Source organism: Nyctereutes procyonoides, unplaced genomic scaffold (assembly GCF_905146905.1).
Source record: "Nyctereutes procyonoides isolate TBG_1078 unplaced genomic scaffold, NYPRO_anot_genome, whole genome shotgun sequence".
Classification (NCBI taxonomy): Eukaryota; Metazoa; Chordata; class Mammalia; order Carnivora; family Canidae; genus Nyctereutes; species Nyctereutes procyonoides.
In genome coordinates this window covers 25,168,738-25,182,364 of record NW_026575131.1, presented here as the reverse complement: position 1 = coordinate 25,182,364, position 13,627 = coordinate 25,168,738, and the positions used below count along the sequence as shown (strand labels likewise).

Sequence of the window (13,627 nt, the reverse complement as noted above, 5' to 3'; positions counted from 1 at the left end):
TACTGATGCCTGTATCAGCTCCCTAAGTTTAATTGGTCTGGGCTTTGCCTGGGTATCAGGGGGTTTAGTCACTTCCTAGGTGATTACAGTATGAGGCTGAGTTTAATAACTACTGCCTTGGAGATTCTTTTGGAGCACATGAACCTAAGAGGCCTTAAACCTTTTCTGTCTTAACTAAATTGCTCTTAGATGATGCAGCCAACTCCACTAACCTCCTCTTGGATATCTCCTTTAGGTGTCTTGCTTTTGTTGTAGTTTGGAGTCACATTATATGATTTATGGCGCTCTTATGTTGTAATCCATATAATCTGTTTTATTTAATCCATTTGTTGATGTACTTTTTTCAGATACTTATCTCATTTTGCTTACTGATGCTTTCATTGGCACTCTGAAGCAAACCAAACAAACAACCACCACACACACACACACACACACACACTCTCTCTCTCTCTCTCTCTCTCTCTCTCTCTCTCTCTCACACACACACACACACACACACAAAATTATAGAACCTCTGTTCTAGGAGATTCTTTTTTTTTTTTTAAGATTTTATTTTATTTATTCATGACAGACAGAGGGAGAGAGAGAGGCAGAGACACAGGCAGAGGGAGAAGCAGGCTCCACTCAGGGAGTATGACCTGGGACTCTATCCTGGGTATCCAGGATCATACCCCAGGCTGAAGGCAGAGCCAAACTGCTGGACCATCAGGGCTGCCCTCTAGGAGATTCTTAAACTCTGGAATTTGATTTCTTTTTTCTTGGGATAATTCCTGAGTAATTCTTTCATGTTCACCTGACATTTAAATACTCATTTATGTTCATCCAGAACATAGTATTCACATAAAGATTGGTAGTACAGAGAGAAAATAGTGTTTTGCTTGTTTGGTTTTTCTCTCTTCTTCCCCCTCCCCTAGTAGCCCTTAGAACAGCAAACTGGCTTTGAAGTTATCCTTCAATTTTGATTTGTCTAAATACTTTTAGTAATTGTAGCAAGTTACTAGTGAGCACCTCTGTCAGGTATAGTTCTTCATGGGGGAGAGATGCAGCTGATCCTAGATTTTTTTTTTAAAGATTTTACTTATTTATTCATGAGAGACACAGAGAGGAGAGAGAGAAAGAGAGAGAGAGAGAGAGAGAGAGAGAGAGAGAGAGAGAGAGAGAAGCAGGCTCCATGCAGGGAGCCTGACGTGGGACTTGATCCCGGGTCTCCAAGATCAGGCCCTGGGCTGAAGGTGGCACTAAACCGCTGAGCCACCCGGGCTGCCCCCTAGATTTTTTTTTTAAGGTTTTATTTATTTATTCATGAGAGACAGAGAGAGAGAGAGAGAGGCAGAGACACAGTCAGAGGGAGAAGCAGGCTCCATGCAGGGAGCCCGATGTGGGACTCAATCCCCGGACTTCAGGACCATGCCCTGGGCCGAAGACAGGTACTAAACTGCTGAGCCACCCAGGGATCCCCAGTGATCCTAGATTTGATCATAGTGTGTCACCTGAAGAGGTTAAAAAAGTCCTGATGGGGATCCCTGGGTGGCTCAGCGGTTTGGCACCTACCTTCAGCCCAGGTCACGATCCTGGAGTCCTGGGATGGAGTCCTGAGTCGGGTTCCCGGCATGGAGCCTGCTTCTCTCTCTTCCTGTGTCTCTGCCAATCCCTCTCTCCCTCTCTCTCTCTCTATCATGAATAAGTAAATAAATCTTAAAAAAGAAAAAAGTCCCGATGCCTGTGTTGCACTTTCAGAGATGTGATTTCACTGATCTCAAGTGTGGCCTGGGCATTGGAGTTAAAAAAACAAAAACAAAAACTTTTTATGGTATTTCCTTGATCATTCTAAAAGTTCTTTTTCTCTTACAAATTTCACAGAGGAATTAGTGTTGGTAGATGGTAGTATTAGCAATAGTCCATGGAGTACATGGTGCTTTTAGGCTCACAGGACTGTTTTAGATTCTTGCCAGCGGGATTTAATGTACATGTGGTTTTGAACTTTTGCATTTGTGAGAAAATGCTTTTCTTGCTCTACTTCTGTTTTTTTTTTTTTCCCCATCCACAGAACATCAGCAGATATATGATGCTGGGTAGATAGTCAAAGTCCCTGTATTTCAGAAATGGCCTTTTTGTTATTTTCTGTAAATTTTGGTTGAATAGAAGTTTCCTACGTGGCACCTTTTTTTTTTTTTCTTCTTTAACTCTTTGTTAAGGTTCTAGTCCGGGTACAATACACCAATGTAACATTCCGTGGCTGTAGACTTTTCTGAGAACATATAGTGGTCCCCCCTTATCCGTGGTTTTGCTTTCAGCGGTTCACTTACCTGTGATGAATTGTGGCCCAGAAGCAGCTGATCCTCCTTCTGATGCATCATCAGAAGTCAGTAGTAGCCTAATACTATGTCACATACCTACATCATTCATCTTACTTCATCTCATCACATAGGCCTTTTATCATCTCCCATCATCACAAGAAAAAGGGTGAATACAGTATCGATATTTTTGAGAGACCACATTCACATAACTTTTATTACAGTGTATTGTTATAGTTCTATTTTATTATTATTGTTGTCCATCTCTTACTTTGCCTAAATGATAAATTAAACTTTGGCATAGATATTTATGTCCAGGAGAAAATGTATGTATAGGGTGTACTATCCATCATGTCAATCTCGTGCTGGGGCCCTCCCTTGTGGATAAGGGGAGACTGCAGTATTCTGCAGTGGTGAAGACTTGGGGAAGAAGAGGACTAAGGGTTGAAAAAGGAGGAGACAGAAGACCCCTATTCAGGTTCTTTACTTCGATTTAGAAGGGAATGTAGAAAAACCATAGGTTTTTGTTTTTAAAAAGCTAGAAGAGATCTAGGTATCAGCCCAATTTCTGTTCTTTGTTGTAACTTGTCCAGAGCCTCACTTGGAACCTCTTGTGACATCATTTCTAATTAGTTGGGTTTTCTTGGGTGTCATCTGGAGAATTTGGGGATTTACATTTCATTTTGTTTTGTTTTTTGTTTAAGTAGGCTCTACACCCAGCGTGGAGCCCAAAGTGGGGCTTGAACTCTTGACTTTAGATCAAGACCTGAGATCAAGAGTTGGTGCCCGTAGGATTTATATTTCTTTTTCTTTTTTTTTTTTTTTTTAAGATTTTTATCTATCTATTCATGAGAGACACACAGAGAGGGCAGAGACATAGGCAGAGGGAGAAGCAGGCTCCCGGCAGGGAGCTTGATGTGGGACTCGATCCTGGGACTCCAGGATCATGCCCCAGCCGAAGGCAGATAGATGCTGAACTGCTGAGTCACCCAGGCATCCCAGGATTTACATTTCTAGAAGATTTTGTGTATCACAAAAGTGGCAATATAATCTGAGCAGATTGAAATGGTTAACCAGGAAAACCTAGGAACTTGTAGCACTTTCTTCCTTCCCTGTGGTTTGGGTGGGAGGGTGAAATGTGTAACAGGTGGAACTTACTGCTGATTGCAGTTAAGGAAATTCTAACTGTACGTTTAGTGAGTGTGCTGAAGTAAGGAAAGACTTATTGAGAACCAATGTGGGATTAAGGACCTATGTTAATTATGTAAAACTGTTTGCATTGGTCATTACTCCTTCAGGGAGAGGAGTCCTCATTTGGCCCAGTGTTTCTATTTGTTAGCAGCCTGAGGAGAGTTTAAAGGTTTGTTGACTTTAACAATGTAGAACTGATTTTTCAGTATGAAGCTCTTTTTCTAAGTGTTTTAGACTTTACTATGATTTTGTTCAAACGTCCTTCAAAAGATGAATTTGTCTTTCATTTATCTTTCATGCCTTATCTTTTAAGAAAGTGATAAACATCTTTTGATTAACAGTACATGGCAGGTTTTAAAGCTGTCTTGTGCCTAAGATAAGTTTGTGGTGATAGTGGGAGCTTTTTTGAGATTTGATTTCCAGTTGTAATTAAATAGTTGATTATTTCCTTGATGTAAAGGTGAGATGATATAACAAAAAGTAGCCATAGTTATTTTGAGTGAACAGCAATAAAACATTATCAAATAGATATTTTATTTAAAGTATATATTTTCAGTCTTAACCTCTTTATAAATCAGCGTAGCTGATTGTTCTGTTTTATGTAACGGTAATTAGGATCACAGAAATTTGTATCTTATTCTAGAATGGTTACTAAAAAAATATCAAGTGACTTATTACTACAAAATGATGAATGCTAGGTTCGCTGTTAGGCTTTCTCAGAACTAGGATCATGTCTTCTGCATTTTTATAAATCCAGGATTGGGCATATAATATGGGCTAAGTAAATTCTGCAAGAGTGGGGCAGGGAGGAAGAGTATGTGTTCACCTATTATCGTTATCTCTTACAATTTAATAATTATTGTTGTAAATTTTTTTGAGACACCTATTAACAATTTGAATATATAAACTTTTTGAAAGACTGGCTTGTTTTAAATTTCAGCTGCTGCTTTTTTTATCACCTATGAATATGTGAAATGGTTTTTGCATACTGATTCATCTTCATATTTAATGCCTGTGAAGCATATGTTGGCTGCCTCTGCTGGAGAAGTGGTAAGTAACAAGTTATGTGTGTAAAATACTTACAGAAACCATGCATATATCTTTGGTGCAGATAATACTTTGATTTTTAAAAGACAATTCTTATAAGTTATGAAAGTCTAAAACACCAATAAATGTAAATGGATTAAATACGATAGTTAAAGATAGAGTCTAGATAGAATGAAAGAAAAATCCAGCAATATTGCTATTTTCAAGAGACAGCCTAAAACATATTTATACAGAAAGAATGAAATTAAAAAGATGGAAGTAGATATCCATGCATATTGTGATGGCTTTGTGTTGTGTCAACATAACTGAGCTGGAACTCTATTTCCTAGAACTCCCTTTCCAGGATCATTCTAGGTTATGCTGGCTATAAGATAAACTAGCACAAGATTTGAAAGGTGGAAGTGAAGCAATAGTTGTGTTGATGCTTACAAGGTTGGTGTTAGAATCTGGTCTACAGCCTCTCCAGTTCCTACTGGATCATCTCCTTCAGCTTCTCTAAATTCTGAGACAGATGTGTGGGCTCTACAGTGAAGAATGCTAGTTTATACTACAAGTCACCCACATCAGTGAGGTTGGTGAGAAACAGATGGGTCAGTTTATCCTTTGTCCTTCCCCATTTCACATCATTTCATCCTTCCCCCTGCCTGCCCTCTGATTTCTGTCCTAACGCTAGATGTAGAAGTGACTATTCTACATAACCTGCTTAATCAGCTCCCACAGTTTACACCTATAATAATTCTTTATTCTTATCATTGAAGAAGAGCTGATAGAGTTATGTTAGTGTCAGGCAAAAAAATCACTGAAAGCCAAAAACCAAAGAGACTGTCATATAGTGATATAAGGAATAATTCTCTTGGGAGATGCAATAAACTTGATATAATCTCAAAATATAGAGGAGAGATTGCCAGAAGAACAAGGAGAAATGACTAGAAATGTAATTTTTTAAAATTTAATTTTTCCCATCATGATAATTGTACTCTTTAATCCCATCCCCTATTTCACCCATCCTCCCACCCACCAAAACTATAATTTTTGTTGGAGATGTTAACTTCTATCTGTAAAAATCTTAAGACCAGACAGGCAGAAACATTTATTGAGACCATAGAAGATTTGAACAAGAGAATGACAAGATGGGGCTAATGGATATGTGTAGAGCTCTGCACCTAAGAGTTGAAGATTATTTACTTTTTTCTAGCATACTTGGACATGAATAAAAATGTATGAACCAGTAGTACAACAAAGTGAATTTCAACAAGTAGTGTAAAGACAAGGTTGTACAGATCATTTGGTGTCTGATCTTGTAGAATAAACTTGGAAAGCAATGACAAGATAGGCAGTCCCTCTCTCAATACTATTGTGTTGATATCTGTGTCTGTCCTTATGTCGGTACCACATAGTCTGGATTACTGCAGTTTTGTGCTAAGTTTGGAAATCAGTAAGTACGAGTTTTCCACCTTTGTTCTTTTCTATCAAGATTGTTTTGCCAATTCTGGTCTCTTGCATTTTCATGTGAATTTTAGAATCAGCTTATCAATGTCTGTAAAAAAGGCAACTTAGATTGTGATAGGGATCACATCAAATCTGCAAATCAATTTTGGAGACAGTTGCTATATTAAAAATACTGAGTTTTCTGATGTATAAATATATGGTGTTTTTCTACTTATTTAGGTATTACTGAATTTTCTAAACAGTGTTTTGTAGTTTCAGAATATAAGTTTTATACTCCTCTTGGTAATTTATTCAATTTATTCTTTTTGGTGCTATTCTAAATGGAAATTTTTTAAAAATTTCATTTTTGGGGCACCTGGGTGACTTGGTTGAGTGTCTGCCTGAGTGTCTGCCTTCATGATCCTGGAGTCCTTTAATGGAGCCCCATATTGGGCTGCCTGCACAGTGGGGGGTCTGCTCTTCCCTTTGCCTCTCTGTACCTCACATCCCCTCCTTGTGTTCTCTCTCTTGCTTGCTCATTCTCTCAAATAAATAAATAAAATCTTTTAAAAATAAAATTTCATTTTCCATTAGTTCATTGCTACATGTAGAAATGATTTTGTTTTCATATATTGATCTTGTATCTTGTAACTCTGGGGAACTCATTAATCAATTCTAAAGCTGTTTAGTGGATTCCTTAGGATTTTCTATACATGAGGTCATATTCTCTGCAAATAGAGGTAGTTATACTTCTTTCTTTTCAGTGTCTATGCCTTCTATTTTATTACTATTTTTTGCCTAATTGACCTGACTAGAATAGAAGCTCTAGTACAGTGTAGAATAGGAGTGGCGGGAGTGTGAGTCCTTACGTTTTTTTCTGATCTCAGGAAGGAGGTCTTAGTGTTCCACTATTAAGTATGATGTTAGCTGTGAGGTTTTCATAGATGTTCTTTATCAAGTTGAGGAAGTTGCCTTCTGTTCCTAGTTTGTTGGATGATTTTTTTTTTTTTTACATTGTGAAGGTTGCATTTTGTCCATGTTTCTGTTCATCTATTGAGGTAATCATGAGACTTTTGTTTTTTACTTTGCTGATATGGTGTATTACATTAATTGGTTTTCAAACATTAAACCACTCTTGCATTATTGGAATAAATCTCACTTGATCGTTGTATATAATACTTTTTACTTAGGGCTAGGTTTTATTTACTGAGGACTTCTGTTTCTTTATTCATAAAAGTCTATACCTTTTATTGAGTCTTGCTAGTTTTGGTATCAAGGTAGAACTGGCCTCATAGCAGGAATTGGGAAATGTTAAGATAATTTAAAAGAAAGTTATTTTAAAGATACATAGTCAAGTTAATTATATCATTTTAGTTGATGAAAACAGATTATATCTGGGAAATCCAGTAGAAAAGGAATTATGGGCAAAAGTCTGTTATACAGAAAAGCAGTATCCCTCTGTGTGATAATATGAATTGTTGAGGTTATGATGTTTGATAAAGACAAAAGATGATCTCTGCTCTTCTTTGTTATTTTTGTGTCTTAAAAAATTATTTTCTTGTATTTAGTATATATAAAACCTCATACTTTTTCATTAGTGTAAAATGAGTTTTTTTAAGAATTTTAATTCTAGTATAGTTAACATACAGTGTCATATTAGTTTCAGATGTATAATACTCGGGCTTCCCAAGGGGAGCCTGCTTCTCCCTCTGCCATTTACTCTCTCATGAATAAATAAATAAAATCTTTAAAAAAATGATTTTTCAGAACCCAAATTAAGTCTGGATTTTTTAAAAAATTGCTTTCATGATTTATTGAAGTTACAAAAGTGATGGGACCAGCAGTGAGTGTATTGATTTCTGAGAGGCAGGGAACACAAGTGGTAATTCTTTCATGAGCCATGGACCCCTTTAGGAATCTAATGATTGGCTGTCTCTCCAGGAAATTGAATGCATGAACATTTTGCATAGAATTTCTGGACATTTTCATTCCCTCTACTCTTACTCGAAGTAGGAACTCCCGTGCTTGAAGTGTACTGGAAAATTAGCTTAAACTGCAATTTAAAAGCAATTTATACTTAATTTAAAAACAATCCTTTAACCTATTATCCCAGGTTTAGATTTTTTTTCTGTGATTATGTTCTGATTTTAGAACCTCATTATATGCTGTATTTTTTGAGTATATAAAAGAATAACAAGTTATGAGAGTTTCAGTGTCTCTCAGAATGTGAAACTGTCCTTGTGACAGCTCTTGCCTCATTATTTTAGAATTGCATGTTGGTTAAGCTGAAATATTCTCATAAATTCAGTATTTAGTTTATATTTTATAGCATTTTGCTGAAAACAGGCAGCAAAAAGAACTTGGCCTCTTATTTCATCTCACATGGGGCCATCTTGCCTGAAAGCTAATTTGCCATGTCAAAGGATAGGCTTTCTTAAAATTTTTTTTAAAGATTTTATTTATTTATTCATGAGAGACACAGAGAGAGGCAGAGACATGGGCAGAGGGAGAAGCAGGCTCCCCTCAGGAAGCCCCATGGTAGACTCAATCCCAGGACCGTGGGATTATGACCTGAGCCAAAGGAAGACACTGAATCACTGAACCACCCAGGTGCTCTGGTTTTCTTCAATTTGAACACTGAAGCCTTTGTCATTGTGTTCTTTGTGTGAACTCTAGGGTGTAGGAGCTGGGGTAGGTAGATGTGAGCTAGGAAACAAGTGTTTATACCCTAGAGATAAACAGTTCTGGGACAGTCATATTTTTATTACGTCTCTCAGGATTTCTGTGGTCCTTTAGATGGTAAGGCCTAATGTCAGATACCTTTTTATAGTTTCTGTGGTCCCTGGAGAACTTTAAAAAGAGAAGCAATCAGTAGCGGGTATGTAGATTGACTTCACAGGTGAGACTTATCTTGATGGTATTTGATTGATTTTAAATTTAGTTTAAATTTTGTTACAGTGTCCTATGTTGAAAAGATTTTTAGAGTGTGTGGAAATGTTGATTATGATGCTCCAGTTATCTTTGTACTTTTTTTTTTTAAGATTTTAATTATTCATTTGAGATAGCACAAATGGGGGCAGAGAGAGAGGGAGAAGCAGGCTCCCCACTTAGCGGGGAGCCCGATATGGGACTCGATCCCAGAACCCTGAGATCATGACCTGAACCAAAGTCAGATGCTTAACCAACTTTAAAAAAAAAAAAAAGATTTTATGTATTTATTCATGAGAGACACAGGCAGAGGGGAAGCAAGCTCCCTACAGGGAACCTGATGTGGGACTCGATCCTGGATTCTGGGATCAGGCCCCGAGCCAAAGGCGGATGCCCAACTGCTGTGCCACCCAAGCGTCCCTTTTTTTTTTTTTTAAGATTTTATTTATTTATTAGAGAGAGAGAGAGAGAGAGAGAGCACGGGCAAGAGAGCACATGCATGAGTGGAGGGAGGGGCAGAGGTTCCCTGTTCAGAAGTTCCCTACAGGGGGTTTGATTGCAGGATCATGGGATCATGACCTGAGCCAAAGGCAGATGCTCGGACTGAACCACCTGGGTACCCCACTATCTTTATACTTTCTTAAAAATACTTACCAAAGCCATTCAGTATCTATTTTCTCAATAAATGCTTAGGAAATGTATATACTGCCTTCCTATTTTAGTACCTTGTTTCAGATTCATGGATCGAAGATCTTTGGTTTCAGATTCATACAGGTGTGGTTGCTAGAAATAAGAGAAAGAAATAGGAGAACTTAGGAGAAGCAATTTTCATGGGTAAAATAAAGAGCAATGGGAAACATTTAAAGCTGTCAATGGTCAGAAAGGTTTAGAGACCTAGAGAAAATAAGAAATAGTTTCGTTCCCTCATTGTTCTGTAACACATACTTTGATAGAAGATTGCTAATTTGCAAATAGATTCTTAGAAACAATAACATATTGTTGTTGTTGATATCCTTTGTGTCCACAATTACTTTGTTGTACCACTTCTAAGTATATGAAAGAAAGAAAAGCACAGTGCCCTAATAACCATCCCCTGTAGCAGCACCTTGATTAAAACTTAATGATGAATCAATAAAACTACAATTACAACCTTCTACCTTATGTTTGTAATTTGGAATACAGTAAAATCAATCAAATAAGATTTAATATGTAACAACAGTAAGATAGTCTTTTGTGCCATTTTTATTAGGAAGTTTGCTGCACCAAATCTCTAAATCCCTGCCTCAATTATTTTGCAGCTCAGCTTTCATCAGACACAGAAGAAGCCCTGTGAGAAGTAGAATCTGTAATTAGATCAGAAGGGTTGGGGGCAGGTTTACTCTAATACAGCAGATGCTGTAACATTACAGCTATAGTGATGTTTTAAGTCTTTAAGATTTTACTTTTCCCAGGTCTTATCCTACTTTTGGCTTAAGTTCATATTGTTTGCAGAAATAAAAGAACATTGACATTTCTTTGCAGCCTAATGCAGCCACTCTGAATTTAATGTGTGCATGGGTGACAGATGTGTGGATGTCCCTATATACATAGATGCAGGTTGATTATCCTTTTTGGCCACATTCTAATTTGGGATTGAGAAAGCTAGGAAATAAATCATATTATGTTTTGTAGATACTTTTCTGACAGCTTCTAATAGTAGTTCTCCAAGTGCAGCCCAGAGAGCACCTACTTTAGATTCAGTTGCCTGGGCAGGTTACAAATGATGATTTTTGGAGATGGCACCCGGAACCCTGCATTTTATTTTATTTTTTAAAAAGATTTTTATTTGAGAGTGGGAGAGAGAGAACAAGCAGTGGGGAGGGGTGGGGGTAGAGAGAGGGAGAGACAGATGCAGACTCCCTGCTGAGCATAGAGCCCAATGTGGGACTTGATCTAGGACCCTGAGATCATGACCTGAGCTGAAGGCAGATGCTGGATTGACTGAGCCACCCAGGAGCCCTGGAACCCTGCATTTTAAACAAAATTCCTAGGTATTCTGGTACTCAGTGATATTTAAGCACCACTGATTTAGAGTTATCAAAAATTTAAATGTATATTCCACTACTAAATGTTTTTACTGAATTGGTTCAGCAGTCCCACACTGAGGAATATGTTAGCTTAGTGGCTCAAGGAGTGCCATATACTGATCAGAAGTGCAATTCCTTTTGTCTTCCTCAGAATTATATACTTTTAGATCTACTAAAAGGCCTGGTTTAATAAAGACTGGCTAGTTCTGAGGGTGGCAGTGCACTCAGACATGTCGATTTGGATTTTGGAAATAAAGTGAGGGTGGCACCAAGATCTGACATTTCCTTCAAGGCCCATGCCATCTAAGATGCCTTGAAAACAAAGGCAATTTATGTTGTTTAGCTTATCTACCAACTGACAAGGTCCTTGGACCTTCTATGTGCTGTAGTCCATACAGGGCTCATTGGTTATAAGCATATGGATTAAGTACATCATTAGCACCTCATTTTTTTTCCAGCTTTCCCACTGAATTGGCTATTTGGAAGTTCATGCCTTGGTTCAGTGAGGAGTGTTTGTCAGCAACAAAACACATGTTAGTTACCATTGTGTTTTCCCAAGTGGGACTTAGGTCATTTTTGATTATGTTGTTAATATGTTTTAAAATACATTTATAGGGGCACCTGTCTGGCTATGTCAGGGGAGCATGCAACTCTTGATCTCAGGTTGGTCAGTTCGAGCCCACAAAGGATATAGAGATTTCTTTAAAAAAAATTAAGGATCTCCTGAGTGGATCATCTGATTAAGCATCCAGCTCTTGGTTTTGGCTCAGGTCATGGTCTCAGAGTTGTGAAATCAAGTCCCATGTCACGCTCCTCACTCAGCAGGGAGTCTGCTTGAGATTCTCTCCCTCTTCCCCTCCTCTTCCCCTTCCACTCCCCACTTATACACTCTCTCTCAAATAAATAAATCTTTATAAAAAGACCCTGAATTCCTTAAAGAAATTTTTATATGTATTTATAGTGGTTTCTTTTTAAGATTTTATTTATTCATGAGAGACACACAGAGGCAGAGACATAGGCAGAGGGAGAAGCAGGCTCCCTGCTGGGAGCCTGATGTGGGACTCAATCCCAGGACCTGGGAACACAACCTGAGCTGAAGGCAGATGCTCAACTGCTGAGCCACCCAGGCATCCCGTTGTGCACATATTTAAACTCTCTGACAGTCTTCTGAGTTCAGTCAGCTAAGCACACCCTACTTTTCAGCTGTCTCAGCCATATGAGCCTGAGTGAAAGTGAATGTGCAGAGCAGGGAGGAAGAGGGGGATAGGACCTGAGAGTCTGTCTGGCCATGGCATGGCCCATGTCTGGTGATGATCCTGCTTAAAGTATAAGCATGAATGTACAAAGAAATTTTTCAGGGAGGCTTTATAAAGAATAGTTTTTCCCACCATCCCTCCAGTTTTTCTTTTTTTAAGATTTTATTTATTTATTTTAAAGAGCAAGAGAGGAGTGAGAGACTGTGAGCAGGGAGAGGGATAAAGAGAGAGGGTGAGAATCTTAAGCAGAGTGTGGGGCTTGATGTGAGGCTTGATCCCAAGACCCCGAGATCATGCCCTGAGCTGAAATTAAGAGTTGGCTGCCCAACCAACTGAGCCACCCAGGCTCCCCCATCCCACTAATTTCTTAATGACTTCCTTCTTTAACACATTTCAGTTTGTTTTCTGTTTTATAGATTTTCTTTTCTTTCCCTGTTATAGTATGCAGCATTAGTTCAGATAATATTGATTCATCATCTAGGAGAGTGTATTTCATTGACTATCTTGTTTAATTAGTGGTCAAGAGGGAAGGGAAGCTCTGTTGGCTTTTTATTTAAGAGCAGCATCAGTTTTTGGAACACAAATTAAGTTCAGTTTTATAGAAATAGTGAACAAGATTTTCATGTAAGATGATGAAGTTGAAATAGTTTCAAGCCACAAGAGTGTTACTTGGTCAGTTATTGCCATTACAGTGTAAGGAGGAAAACCAAATACTTCTCTCCAAGGACCAAACTAGTGATGATAGGATTAGTTACTTCTGAGCAAGTCTGCATTTGACAAACCTTTACATTTTCAGATGCTATTTTGTTAAAATTAGGGTTCTTGGTGGCATAATGAATTAAATGCCACTATTACAAAATTGCTTTGATTTGTAATTGTATACTTTTCAATATTTGAGTGCCTATTCTCTGTCGGACACTGTGATGGGTGCTTAAAAACACAGAATAAGAAATTTTGATTCCTGTCCTTGGGGAACGTATAAATAAATTGGATACATTTATTATAGAACTAGAGAATACATGAGGATTTCTGTAACGAGGTAGCATATGGATCATAGATGGCAAGTAACACAGATCAGAGTTGGAACTCTGACTTGTCACGTAGCTTATTTGCTGTGTGTCCGTAGACTATTTACTTAACCTCACTGTGTTGCTGTTTTCCTTAACCAAAAAAAAAAAAAAAAACAGGATTAATGCGCCTCACTCACAGTTCTTCTAAGGATTAAGCGATACATCACTTAAAAAGTGCTCAGCCTAGCATCTAGTCCAGTAAATATTGGTTCCAGTCCATGTCACACAAAGTGCAGGATATAGCACAATTTTAGAGTTTTAGAGTTTGGAGAAGGAATCACTTCAGAAGATGATGAAAATTCAGAGAATTTCAGTGACTCGTTCAAGGTTTCCCAGCTGCTGTGGAC

At 38.0% G+C, this 13,627-nt stretch overlaps 1 protein-coding gene across 6 annotated transcripts in view; it reads left to right on the top strand.

Moving 5' to 3' along the window:
* The window catches only part of SLC25A26 (solute carrier family 25 member 26), a 128,538-nt gene that overhangs the window by 14,073 nt on the left and 100,838 nt on the right, over positions 1-13,627 (top strand). For 5 of the 6 annotated variants that reach the window (XM_055342692.1, XM_055342693.1, XM_055342690.1 and 2 more), the window contains one exon: positions 4,426-4,535. The exons of the other annotated variant lie outside the window; for it this stretch is intronic. In XM_055342692.1, the coding sequence (XP_055198667.1) occupies positions 4,426-4,535 (110 nt within the window). The remainder of the gene's footprint in view (positions 1-4,425; positions 4,536-13,627) is intronic. 6 annotated transcript variants of the gene reach the window in all.